We start from the raw sequence: 13863 nt of genomic DNA, 5'->3' as shown, positions 1-13863 counted from the left end.
TGCTAATGCTATCCCACTAAATGCTTTTTCATCGACTAATTATGCGCACTCGACCATTACCTGCTCAGAGGAGGCACTGAAGAGCCAAAACTTAGCATCGGGCGCTCCTTGCCAGCGGTGTTCCCTCACGAGGGGCGCGAGGGTAGCAGCCAGCTGGCTAGAGTTGCTTGTTTCCTTTAAATTTCCAACGCATCTCTGCTTTTCGTGCGATTTGCATTGACAGCAAAGGTTTTATGTTACCAGAACAACTCAAACCTTTCTGTGTGCGATTTAAAATGGATCATTTGGTTTAGGTGATTTGTGAATTCATGTCATTTTACCTCTTTTAGTGGTTTTCAGTGGGAGGTTCCATTTTGGGAAACCTTATATATCCGAGCCAATAATTAACATTTATAACAATTGGTTCCCCTAACCAAGGAATAGCAGGTAGGCTCCTTGGTATAAAGTGCATAGCACTTTCCCTTTCCAGTTACGCGATCTATTGGATTAAGCGGGAGGAAAAAATTTCGGCGGGCGCAGTCACGGCCTCTGAGGAAGATCACCTCTTCTCTTCTACCCGGTTCCCGCGATCACAGCTTCTACACGTGGTCTTCCCAGGTGATGCCGATGTCTAGTACGTCCTGGTTCCTTTTGAAGACAGAAAAAGAAGTGGGTAGGGAGGTCTGGAGGAAGGGGGGGCGGGGGAGGTGGTCCTATTCGTGTCTAATTGCCATCTCTCTGCTCTCTGTCATCCTCTGCAAATTTATACCTGCCCTTATTAGTCCAGGCTATGCCTCATTTCCTTATACAAAATTGTTAATTGCAAAGCACACCTCATACTCAACATACTGTTTGTCTTTTAAGAGACATGATTGTGCTTAAACACCCTCTCCCCATTGTAATTGTGTGCACTTGCTCCAGACTTTAGGGTATTAACTGTATTAACTGATTTTTAGAGACGGATTTAAGCCTCCGTTCCGGTCCTCACACAGCTGCCATGTCAATAAGGACTGTTCCAAGCAGAGACATTCCTTCTGGGAGGACACTGCAGCTCCTTAAGACCTCATGTGAAACATCATAAGCACTAAAATAAGACGGTGAGGGAAAATTACCAGACACATGGCTCTGGGCTTAGCAGTGCCAGGCTTCCAGTTTAGAAAGTCACTGGGCAAACTATATGGCAGAGGCTCTTTTGAAAGAATGCGCACTCATTAAATGCATTTAAAAAAAAAAAAGCCTAGGGCAATGAAATATCACCATCTGCTTCCAACATCTAATTGCATGGAATACGCAAGAGTTTCAAGGATGCAGAAAGCATTATATTCAGTAGAGAAGCAGCTTCCTGCGTACTTGGAATCTCCCATGTGGCAGCCCTTAGGTGGTAACCCTTTATAAGTTTAGAATATATGTTGGTTGCAGGGTGCATTGGACTGGGTGCATCACTTTAAAACCATATTAATAATAAAAGGGGAAACCCAGACGCTGCTTCTCCTTCTCCCACTTGCATCTGAATATGCAAAAGGTTTTGTAGTGCTGAGCTCTTTGGCTGAAGGAATCAAAACATATTCAAAGAAGACAAGCTAGTTTAAAGATCCTACGTACAGTTTGTTCTTCACCACTCTCTAAGAGGGCGCATTGAAATCAAAAGCATTTTTGAAGTGTACTTAGAATTCTGTTTTGAACTTATCTAATCAGAGATAAGTATAGTCATAAAGTCACTCTCCTTCCACCATTTGGCTTCCCTTATCTCCATGCATTGTTCTTATCTCCCGCTAGTCTCTGCTACTGACAATAGATTATCTTTGTTTAGAGAGGCTAATTGTTTTTAAAATCTTTTTAATAATTGCTTTGGAACTAGGTGTGCAAATGAGGCTTAAGATAATTACAACTTCATTTGTTTGTGCAGTTTTACTAAGCATTCTCCACACATAAACAAAACAGCAGATGATGAGACTTACATTGCAGTACATCTCTCACTCCCTGGCAGCAAAATAGGCCAGCATTGCAACACACACACACACACACACACACACACACACACACCCTCTTTATTTAATCTTCTTGGAGCTGCTGTCGTCCTCGCTTTGAGGGCAGTGTCCCTCTCAGAGCAGGGCAAGGATTATGTTACAACCGGACGGTTATTGGAGCCTGGCACAGTTTTATTTAATTTACACCACATCCAGCGCCTTTCGTACGAGGTTCCCAAAGCATTTTTGCTAATAGCAAGTAAAGCTTCTCGGCATTCCTCAGTAGCAAAGGTGGCAATGGAAATCACAACCACACAGATGGGAAAACTGAGTCCAGAAAAGCTTCAGGAACCTGCTGGTTTCCATTGCAGAACACTAAGATAATAGATTACAAATGAATGCTCGGAGACTCTATGTGCTCAGCAAGAGTGCTCTAAACAGCTCTTCTCCTGGTCTCAAATCGTGGAGGCCCTTTGTGAACGAGGGAAATGCTGTCCAACTGGGAGTACTTGTGCCCTTTGGAGGGTGGTGTGGGGCAATGGGGGAGGGAAGGGGAAATTGGGTTCGGCTCCTCGAGCCGAAGCCAACCCAAAAAGAAGCCACTCTTCCAGAGACTGCAAGCAGGGACCCTGGTCTGCTCTTGAATTATTTATCGCGTTCCATAGCTATTCATCAATCCATTATTTATTCATTCCAACATTAAAGTAATTAAATATGAGCTCACCGGGAAAGGGCAAGTCTACAAGGGAGGAGGACAAGAGTACGGAGGGAGAGGGGAGAAACGAAGGTTTGAAGTCATTGATTTGTGCGGAGTTGTGCCCGACTCTGGGTAGGTAATGCTGGCAACGAACGGGTCCAGCCTTGCAGGGTCCGGACGCGCTCACCCACTCCCTACCTCCCCCGACCTTCGCAGCGCAGCTCAGACCCCAACTGGCTTCCCACCTTTCCTCTTCCTTCTCCTCCCACCACTCCCTTCCCCCGCAGCCCTAGCAACACTCCCTCGCCCCCCCCCCCCCACCACACACACCACCACACACACCACCACAACTCCTAGCTCCTCAGCCTCGCCCTCCCCGAGCTGGGCGGTGCGGCCTCGCTGCCGGCCGGGCGGCGCGCTGGCTGGCCAGCCCCGGATAGGCGCCTCCCGCAGCCAATCAGCGTGCCGGGAACGCTGCGCGCTTTAAGGCAGCTGCCGGGAGAACAGAAACCAAGTTCCCCGGCAACTAGCAGCAGCCACCGGGCGGGAGGTCCGAGGCAGCAAGGCCCTAAAGGCTACTGAGTGCGCCGGCGGCTCCTTGTTCAGCGCGTGCCCTACCCTTCTGCCTCCTCTTCCTTGGCCGTCCACCTCCAAGTTCCGATTCGGATTTTCGCCGTTGCAAAATCTAGGGAGGAGGTTAGGAACAGCCGCGCCCCCATCCCCTGCGGCCGCCGCCCCCCGCTTCTCGGCTCTGTTCCCAGCCGCGTGCGCCTGGGCGGTGAGCCCCGGCAGGCCCCAGCCATGTCGATGCTACCGTCGTTTGGCTTTACTCAGGAGCAAGTGGCATGCGTGTGCGAGGTTCTGCAGCAAGGCGGAAACCTGGAGCGCCTGGGCAGGTTCCTGTGGTCACTGCCCGCCTGCGACCACCTGCACAAGAACGAGAGCGTGCTCAAGGCCAAGGCGGTGGTCGCCTTCCACCGCGGCAACTTCCGTGAGCTCTACAAGATCCTGGAGAGCCACCAGTTCTCGCCTCACAACCACCCCAAACTGCAGCAACTGTGGCTGAAGGCGCATTACGTGGAGGCCGAGAAGCTGCGCGGCCGACCCCTGGGCGCCGTGGGCAAATATCGGGTGCGCCGAAAATTCCCACTGCCGCGCACCATCTGGGACGGCGAGGAGACCAGCTACTGCTTCAAGGAGAAGTCGCGGGGCGTGCTGCGGGAGTGGTACGCGCACAATCCCTACCCCTCGCCGCGTGAGAAGCGGGAGTTGGCTGAGGCCACTGGCCTCACCACCACCCAGGTCAGCAACTGGTTTAAGAACCGGAGGCAAAGAGACCGAGCAGCGGAGGCCAAGGAAAGGTACGCGGCGTGCTTCCCGCGACTCGGGCAACCCTAGGAAACCTTCCTTTCCCCTCCACCCCCTCCCGCCCCCGCAGGCACCCGTCACCAAGTCCTCCCCGCTCGCCGGAGCCCGTCCACCGGGCGGCGCGCAGGCTTCCGCCGCGCTGCTGCGAAAGTTCATGAACTCTGAGGTTCCTTGCTAAGGATGGGGCCTCATTTGCTTTGAGCACCCGCGAGTGGGTTTCTCTGGGATGTGAGTGTCGGGAAATACTGGCTCTAGGTTTGTTTTTCATGCCTCCCTGGCTGGCCGCGGCGGGGAGTGATGGGTGGAGAGTGAGTTTCTAAATCAATGGGCAGGGAAGCGTTGAGTGGTGTCGCAAGGAAAGAGGTTCGGTGGGAGCTGATGTTCTCGAACCTCTCTCCTCTTCCTCCCCAGGGGGGTGAAGCTGGCCTGAGACATTGGCCTTGCCCTCACTCCCGCCCGGTTTTACACGGCTCTCTCTTGATAGTCTTTTGAATCAGGTCGCCTGCTTCATTTTTCACTAGCTGGACAAAGGAAGGAGTCTTTTAAAAATACACCAAAAAGAGAGTCTTGGGGAGAGTTGGCGCTGCATTTACTTCCCGGAGCCCCAAATTCAGAAAGGGTCGATCCTCGCCGTGTTCGCTCGCTCGTGGCCCGGCGCTGCAGCCGGTCGGTCTGGCTGTCCGCGCCGCTTGCCCAGACGAGGACCTTAGGGGTCTCCTGTCGCAGCCTTCTCTCGCACTGGAGCTCAGAAGGCAATATTTTAAAAATTGGTCTTTAACTTCCCCCACCTCGGGGCAACACCTTCATCACCTGGCCAGGCTCCTTCCGTTTTCTGTAGAGTTTCCGACAGAGATTCAGAAGAACGGTGGGGAGGTGGCTGTAGCGCGGAGAGCGCTCCGCGAAGCCGAAGAGTTTGGGGAAAACCTGAGCGCAGGGGCTGGTTAGGTTCCTTTGTTTGCTTCCAAACCTGGGGGCCGAAGGTCTTGCTTCCTTTCCTCTCTGGGTGGAAAACCACAGAGCCAGGATAAATTCAGCTGAAATGGGCTCGCCGGGAGACAGAGACTGAGGATAAGGGAAAAGAAAGGAGGAGACAGACAGGCGCTAGGAGTCGGGAATACAGGGCGAGCACTCGGAAGGCGAAAGCCGCGAGAGCAGCGAAATCCTGAATTTAACCGGGACAGAGTGCCGGGACCTCGCCCGCTGGCAGCTTGTGCCGGCCGGCGAAGTTTCCCTTGCCCAGAAAGGATGGGTTGCTTTGGATGTTGGTAAACAGTTTGAGAAGGGGCCACGAGGGGCTGAAGAGTTAGCAAGTAACACAGAAACAGAGATTATATAGTTGCAGTTAGCCTTTAGTTATAAAACGGCCGTCCTGTAAGCCAGGCCCTAGGGCCGACTCCAGATGAAATCAGAAAGACTGGCTGCGCTCCTTGTGTTTACTCGGTCACTGGGCCGCTCTGGGCACCACTTCCCATGACCTGTCCTGTGTCTGCAAAACCACCAACTCTGGGCTGGGGCAGGAAAACTGGATGTTTAATTGTCTCATACTGGAATAAGGCAATGGGCTTGATTCACCCCAAACATTTGTGCATTAGACTCTGTCCTCTATCATTTCTTTATCACCAACATCCATTTATTGAAAGATTTTCAAACTTAGTTACATTTAAACATGGTGTTAGTTGATATGTATTTAAATGTAACTGCTGGAACAAAATTGAAAAGGTATATTTTGTATGTTTCAAGTAAATCCTGCTAATCTATCACTTCCTGAAATCTGGAAGAGAAAATAACCTGGCTCCCAACAGGCGGCTCTGTCCGTAGCTCTCCGTTTCTCTGACTTCTCACCTCCCCCATTACCCTTGGGGATGGGTGGAAGGGTAGAGCTCTTCCATTTGGGTTGGTGACAGATTGCACAATGGCCCTTTCCTCCTTCCAGCTCCCCTCCCTCCATCTCACACTTTTTTTAACCTTTTTTTTTTTTTTTTTTTTTTAACCATATGGTGTTGTCCTCTATTTCTTAGGGAGAACACTGAAAACAATAACTCCTCCTCCAACAAGCAGAACCAACTTTCTCCTCTGGAAGGGGGCAAGCCGCTCATGTCCAGCTCAGAAGAAGAATTCTCACCTCCCCAAAGTCCAGACCAGAACTCGGTCCTTCTGCTGCAGGGCAATATGGGCCACGCCAGGAGCTCGAACTATTCTCTCCCCGGCTTAACAGCCTCGCAGTCCAGTCACGGCCTGCAGGCCCACCAGCATCAGCTCCAAGACTCTCTGCTTGGCCCCCTCACCTCCAGTCTGGTGGACTTGGGGTCCTAAGTGGGGAGGCACTGGAGCCTTGAAGGGATGCCTGGAGCAGCAACCACTGCAGCGACTAGGGACACTTGTAAATAGAAATCAGGAACATTTTTGCAGCTTGTTTCTGGAGTTCTTTGCGCATAAAGGAATGGTGGACTTTCACAAATATCTTTTTAAAAATCAAAACCGACAGCGATCTCAAGCTTAGTCTCCTCTTCTCTCCAACTCTTTCCACCTTTGCATTTTCCTTCCCAAGGCAGAGATCAGGGGGAAAAAAAAACCCAAACAAACAAAAGCATCCAGGCACCCAGTCTCAGTTCTGCGCAATGATATGCCTGCTTCAGCAGTCTTTCCTTTTTTCAACGAACGGGAATTATAAATCAACTGGATTTTTATTATTTCCTTTTAATTTATTTATGGAGAAATGTGAAGAGGAAAGGGAAATGAAGAGAGAGAAACAGAAAGAGAAAGGGAGATAAAAACAGTGAAAATAAGAGCCTCCAGGCTTGGAGGAACTGATTACATTCTTAAGGTGAATAGGAAAAATACAATCTGTAACTTTCTTTGATAAGGAAAAATTGAGTTTACATTTTTCATTTTTAGTGTTAAATAATTTAATGTAGATTAAAATAAAAGAGCAGTATTAGGAGGAAAAACAAGTGCCTAAATGTCTTAATGCTCTCTATGTGAGAAAGTTAGAAATAGACGTGACCATTAGTAATGCAACTATTTTTTTCAAATTTAGTGGAATTTTTTGGTTGTTGTTTGTTTTCTTGGGTTTTTTTTTTTTTAATGACAAACTCTAAAATTGTACCAATGTGAAAAAACACTTTCCTGAATGCCATTACTCATGCCCTCAAAGCTTTCATATCTGTACCCTACTCCTGTTAAGGGTTTCTCCTGTTTCTAGTTTCTGGTTTGCAAAGGTATGCCAACGAATCTTGGCAACCCGGTATTTGTTACTAAAACAGCATGTGTTTTCAGGTTTCTTTTCTATTGTACCTAAAGCAGTCTAAATTAAAACTTAGTAGAACACCAGGAGTATGATTCTGTTTCTAAAAGGTGAGTGGTGTATTGCTGTCATTGGGCCCTATTTTTAAAAAAAAAAAAAACAAACTTTTTTTTTTTCTTAATGGTGGCTGTGAATTGCAGGGTACTTTGAAGGCCATCATCTGAACCAAGAGTAGCAACTAGATTAATTATATGACAGAAAGAGAGTGAATTTAGCTTTGGGGTATTTATTTATTTTTATTATTTAGGTATGCAATTTTATTTACCACTGTCTCCTCACAGCATTCATATGTTAACTAAGCTCGTGTGTGTTAACAAGTTTATGACAAGACTGTGAAAGTAAAAATAATTTATCTGCTTGAAGAAAAAAAAAAGGGAAGGAGAACAAGAATAGAAACATTGTGAATTAATTTGTACAAATGGAAAGCAGACCAGCAGGACAGGAGCTCTTTTGCAGTGGTGCCAGATAGTGTCCAGAAAAATCCCGGTAATCATGTAGGCTCCATATTATTTTTGTCTGGGGCAAAATGATGTATCTTCTGTATTTAGCTTTTAAAATTAGTGAAACAAATGGCATTATTTATTAAAATTCTACTCAGGATAACAGGATTGGCTTGCTTGTGCTTTGTAAAGTATTGTTCCCTAAGGAAAGTATTTTCTCACATGACAGTTTGATAATTTTGATTTTTCCCTATCTGTAAGTGTCACCATGAATATATTATTTCTCTTTTACTCTTTCCTATTCTTTGCTCTGGTCTAGAAAACTGGGGTATGTGGGGGAAATCAAGGCCTTCTTATTTTTTTAAACTGTCAAATAGCATTGAGTTCCAGGGAGAAATGGTCATTGTACTTAACTGTAGACACTTTTACTTATAAAGTCGTTTTTCCCCCTCAGTGATGGACAGATGTGCACACAGCCGCTCAGAGACCATCATTTGGTTTGGGAGCTTAGGGTCCCAATCTCCCTTGTTAGTGTTTTGGATCATTAAGTCGGTGTTTATTTAAGTCACTAGGGTGTTTATTCTCCCTGTCTTGGGCCACGGAGAAATGCCACCCTCTGCAGGAGGGGCTCTCACAGGGAATCTCCGCACATTCTTCACATTCACTCCCCAAAACAAACACCCTACACAAAGATAGCTTTCAATGACCCTGACAGGCTTCAAAGGACGCTGCGGAAATCTCTCTGGAAAATAGGAAGGGCCAATTACTTTAATTTCTTACATGCCCTCTCTTCCTACTCCGTTGACTACCCCCACCCCCAGCTCCGCTTGGGATAATTTTAGGCTCGTGGACGTTGTGTCTCGCAGGGTGCCCCGGCCCATTTCCTGCTCCTTTAGTTGGTGAATCTTGGACATGTCTGCAGATCTGGCGAGGAGCAAGAGGGCTGGTCCTGTAAAAGCCCGCGTGATTACTGCTTGTAAACTCGTTAAAAGGACAATTTTCTGTCACAGTCATAAACTCTTTGTAAAACCCCTGGCACTAAATCCAGAGCGCGCATATTCCAGATGTGTTTAATAAGAAATTGCACAATGTGCCTCCTTTCGCCATCCTCGGCTCAGTCTGGCTAAAAGAGGGACAAGCAGGAGGAGGCGAGAAAACTGAATATTGCTTTGAGTTTTTTGGGCAATCATTTCAGAGAAATCATTAGGGGAAACTAACCATATTTTTTTTCTTCCCTCGAGGAAATCTTCGGGAACCAGCTGTTAAGGGACCTCCAATTTACCTTCTGGGCGTCGCAGTTTAACTGAATCTAAAGCCACTTTTCGTTTCTCCTCTACAGATGTCAGAACATTAGCCAAAAGTAATGAACACCGGCTTATAAATAAAGTGTTTTTAGGACGAAATTGTACAGCCAAACCATTGTGCCAAGTGAAATAAAAAACAAACACTCGGGTGATTTTTCATTAAAATGGTTTAAATCTGAATACGAAATTGTTCGAGTCCCCGCTGCCTGCTCGCCTTGACCTCTTGGCTGAGAACGAAGCTTCCTAAATTCTCAGAGGCCAAGGGATTTGGTCCCCGGTTCCCGAATTTTTGCCTTTGTAGTTAAGGGCTCAAGAGCCCAGCGAGCTAAGGGAAGGAGAAGGGCGCTGCTGGGGCCGGGCACCACCGTTCTTGAACCTGTTTTCTGGGCCAGGACAGCGTGGTCTTGACCCCAGTCGGGAGTGGAAGCTTCCAGGAAGAGACAGTGGCGTTGGCACTTATGGAGGAGCTCTGAGTTTGCTGAGCATCGACCCTTGTTAGTCGCTCTCCCCCGTCCGCTGAGGGCCAGCGGGACACCTGGCACCGAACCCGCGCAGAGCGGCCCTTCCTCTGCTCTGTGGCAGCTGCATTGCTGCTGCTGTAGCAAACGCGGCGGCGGCTGAGACTGGAGGGGGCTTCACTTCCTACTGCCTCCCCACCGCCTGCAAGTCTTTGGCAAATTCTGAAGGCAGAACTCTAGGTTGAAGATCCAGAGGCTTGTATTCCACGCTTCTCTGGAGGCAGAAGAACTGGGAATCTTTTCCAGCCATCCTCGCACTCCAGAGGCCGGAGGCCGTTCTTGCCTTTGGGCCCTCTGGAGGCGCTGGAAGTTCGGGCGCCGCCGTCCTCTGCGACGCAGAGCCTCCTCTCCACCAGTTCAGAGAGAATAGCGCGCATCTCAAGACCCGGATCATTGCGCAGCTCCAGGCTCAAGGGGCCTAGTGGCCGGGTCTACGGGGCTCCTGAGAGCAGAGGCTGCCAGTATGGAGTCTAAGACCAGACAAGGGAGGAGCCTCGGCCTGAGCTTCGTGGTACAACTCAGCTGCCGTCGCCTTGGGTACGCCGAAGCCAGCTTCCAGGCCCAAGTCCCAGCTGCCTTCTTTGGAGTCTGAGAGCTAAGCTCCAGGCGATGCACGTGAGCGGCGCTGGACGCTCTGCTGCGGGGTTTGTCCTTGCCCTTTGGCGGCAGGATAAAGCCGCCCTGGCAGAGCGCTGCGTCCCCAGCACTACCGCAGGTGTGAGCGCTCCCTGGCTCCCAGGCCCCGTGCTTCCCGCACAGGGCAGATGGCACAGGCCTTGGAGCCCGGTTCGGAGGCGGCCTAGGCCCTGCTGCTGCCCATTTCCCAGTGGCCTTTTTGCTTCAGACACCTCCTGTCTCCTTCTTCGATTCCTGGAGTCTTGGCTTTGGTTTTCGGACCCAACTCTTCACCCGCGCGCTCTGAGGAGGAGTGCCAGGTAGAGAGGTCGTCGCTTTCTAGGCTTGTCCCTAGAACTTCCCGCGGCAGAGAGAGGGGCCCTCGCTATTAGTGTCTCCGCAGGACTGGAGGTGAGGAGCAGGAGAGCTCCACTTTCTTGGTGGAGCCAGGTCGGTTATTTCCCCCTTCTCTGGCGGCCCTAGAGCGAGCAGCGGCTTTTCCCCCCACGCACAGCCCGGGCTCCAAGCAGAAGGCACCAGCCTAGGCCGGCAGCGGCCTTCGCGTCAGGCTGTTTCAGCTTACATTCTTCCCTGATTTGTTAGGGTCCACGGCGTTGACAGGGACAGGTGCGTTAGGGTTAAGGTGAAGGAGGTCGCTAGTGCTCCTTGTGCTCTCTCCGTTCCATTTCTCTTTTTTTCCGAGCTTTCCCTTGGAGGAGACTCTAAAAACTCTCAGATATCACCCCTTTCAGCTGCCCGAAGCCAGCGCACTAATGTCTGTGCCCAGCTCGCTCCCACTAACAATTTACACGGAGGGACCCTAAGGCTCAATCTCATCTCCCACACCCTTGTGCCTCGACCTAAGCCAGGTGGGCACTTCTGAGACCCTTAAGGGCATAAGTGGCCCCTCCCCCATTCTGACCGAATCCAATAATTACACCTGGAAGAGTGTCTAAAGGGGATGAGTTAGATACGAATTGTGTGAGCCAGCCAGGAACAAAAATAATCAAAATCACAGGCGAATTGTTGGCTATTGTTCTACCCAGAAAAAGCGCTGCCCTGGAAAGGCTGCATTTTCTCTAATATTTTAAACCAACTACTCACACACACAACTTCCGTCCAGCTGATGAAACTGGAAACCTGTTCTCCCACTGAGGATGACAATCAGGGTTTTAGACGCTGTGGTCCTTTCAGACAGCGAGAAACAACACTGCAGTAGCATTTAAAAACAAAGAGAAAGAGACTGCTTGAGGCGCATGGACGCGTCTCTTCTCCAATGGAGTTTAAGTTTCTCGCCTTTTAACTTGTTAATGGACAGCTGAGACCCCAGTTCTCAGCAGCAGAGTGCAACCCACCACCTTAAGGTTTGCTCCTTCCTGCTTTGCTACCTGAGAATCTTCCCTCCTCTCTCCTTTTGGGAAAGTGCTCACTAACTGTTTTCCTTTGCCATACGTTAAATATTCTTGAAATAACATATCTTTTTTTTGTGACCAAATAGAAAATACAGAAACAAGCAAAAACCTAAAACCCTAAACTCAAACAATCTTATCTTGGAGAGAGAAAATGATTACCTTCAGATTTAGCGCATATTTAAGCTTACCTGAAGTGGCTACCCAACTGTAATGAAAACATGATTAGGTGATATTGGGTACTCTCCCTTCTTTAATGCCATTAGTGGTTGCCATTAAAAAGATAAATAAGTAGACAGAGTGACTCTGGCTCTTGGCTTACTACAATAAGGCATGGAAATTAGTTATGATAACAGGCATGGAAATGTATACCACCTCCCTTTATCTGGTCCCCTGTCCTTCCCACGCTGTAAGATCAGTATTTTATGAGACTGACATAGGTAGACCTGAGTAGAAACACTCATGGATTAACACAAGACAAATTTATTTTAATTTGCCATATAATTTATTTTAATTTGTGATTTAAAATTGATTATAGGTTTTAAAATGCCATGGCTTATTTACAGTAGAAATGTAATTCTTTGGTGGCAGGGAGGGGAGCAGTGAGGGGTTGGTGGTGGTTTAAGACCTGAGCTGATATGCCTGTGGGACATTAAAGAGAAAAACAGTCTAGATGACATATTTTTACTGACATAAACCATTAAATTGAGTGTCAGGATTCTTAAAGAATATTGAAATGTTAAAGAACATTTTGTAGAGCATCCTTGATAGAAAATCTGCAGAGTCCAGCCAGGATGGCAGTAAAATCAACTTTCTAGATCTTCTTTTCTTATTACTAAGTCGTTTTACAAACTTACACTCTTCTTTTTTTCTCTCAGTGAAAAACTTTAGCTGCTTTGCAATACTTGTTTTAATTTAAGTTGCCAGTTTTCCAAATGGTCTAAAAACCAGGAAAAGATAATGGGATCGTGAATACCTCCTTACCTCCCCCCCACCCCTCCCAAAAAGCCAACAAACTAAACCAAACCCGCATAACTGTGACACTTTTTGCTGGCCCTCACACAGATAGTATATTAAACTATAAGTATCTGTATGCAGTCATATTCCCCTTAACCCTTGCAGCATTTTTGCCTGTGGTAGTGGTGGGGACTGGTAGTGGTGGGAACTTGGTGGAATTCTTGTAGAGAAAACGCACATTTATGAGGGTGAGATGACTGTCTCTAATACATTGCAAAAGATAATTTTACCTTTAAATCAAGGAGGTAGTTACAAGGAAGACAGCATTAGCTCTGTATTTATTTAAAATACCGTGGAGATCAAAGTAGGTAACAAGCTTTTTAAAAAATTAAGCTTGATAGAAGATCAACATGCCTTAGTATCTATGAAGTCAAAAGAACATTTAAACAATTGAAGCTTTGTCTTTCTTCAGATATGTGTGGTGAATATTTTCTATGCATTGCTGATGTTATATAAACATAACATGCTTCCTCCTAAAGTCAAGTTCTTGATTTTAATTGAAGAATAATATTGCTCAGGGCTCTACCTCTGAGTACAAATAGCTAATCTAAGAAAATCAGTCCTGGGAATCTGGAACCAATGGCTATTTTCAAAATAAACAGACAAAATCTTCATAAAGAAGTCCAGGAGGATTATTTTACATACAGTATATCTCCTGATTTCTCTCTCTCTCTCTCTCACACACACACACACACACACTCACTCACAACTTTTATGGAAGAACTAAAAGGCAGAATGACAATACTGGCCCCTTACCATATTTCTACTTTCAAAAAAAATCAGTCTGAAGATTCTTCAAACAAAATCAGGTTGAAGATTCCCAAGCTGTTGTGCCTAACTTTTCCAGTATCAATATATCTTAGAAGCAAGTCCAGATGCATTTCCTCTTTTTCTTTCTTTAGTTTTATTTTCTAGAGAAGGGAAAGAGAGTAAAAAAGGGGAAAATAGAACTAAATAGAAAATAAAGATAGAATTTGAAATTTGTGTTGTAATGTTTAATAAGTGGCCATTAAACAGTATCTACAAAAACAAAGAACACCAGTATGCTGAACTTTCTGTCTTAGTTCAGCTAAGGCAAGAAGTAATTTTTAAAAAAAGTGTTAGGATTTTGTTAGAATTAAGTTAGAATTGAAATGAATAGGGAGATTTCAAACGCATTTGGATTTTTCAATACAGAAGGCAACATGGATGCTCAATATGATTGACTTAGGGAAGAGTTTGGGGAAGCAAAACACTAATTTACAG

General features: G+C 47.0%; 1 protein-coding gene across 1 annotated transcript; it reads left to right on the top strand.

The window, feature by feature from the left end:
- Positions 1 to 3155: 3155 nt before the first annotated feature.
- On the top strand, positions 3156 to 9239 carry SIX1 (SIX homeobox 1). Its single transcript, XM_002753977.7, has 2 exons — positions 3156 to 4004; positions 6030 to 9239. The coding sequence occupies exons 1-2, from the start codon at positions 3445 to 3447 to the stop codon at positions 6322 to 6324; spliced, it is 855 nt and encodes a 284-aa protein (XP_002754023.1). The 5' UTR covers positions 3156 to 3444; the 3' UTR covers positions 6325 to 9239.
- Positions 9240 to 13863: the final 4624 nt, after the last annotated feature.

Source organism: Callithrix jacchus, chromosome 8 (genome assembly GCF_049354715.1).
Source record: "Callithrix jacchus isolate 240 chromosome 8, calJac240_pri, whole genome shotgun sequence".
Lineage (NCBI taxonomy): Eukaryota > Metazoa > Chordata > Mammalia > Primates > Cebidae > Callithrix > Callithrix jacchus.
This window is presented reverse-complemented; position numbering and strand designations above follow the sequence as displayed.

What these genes read in the sequence shown, in the direction of transcription:
- SIX1 (XM_002753977.7), top strand. Translation starts at nt 3,445, where the DNA reads ATGTCGATGCTACCGTCGTTTGGCTTTACTCAGGAGCAAGTGGCATGC. An exon ending in GCAGCGGAGGCCAAGGAAAG is followed by an intron (nt 4,005 to 6,029) that starts GTACGCGGCGTG and finishes TCTATTTCTTAG; the next exon opens with GGAGAACACTGAAAACAATA.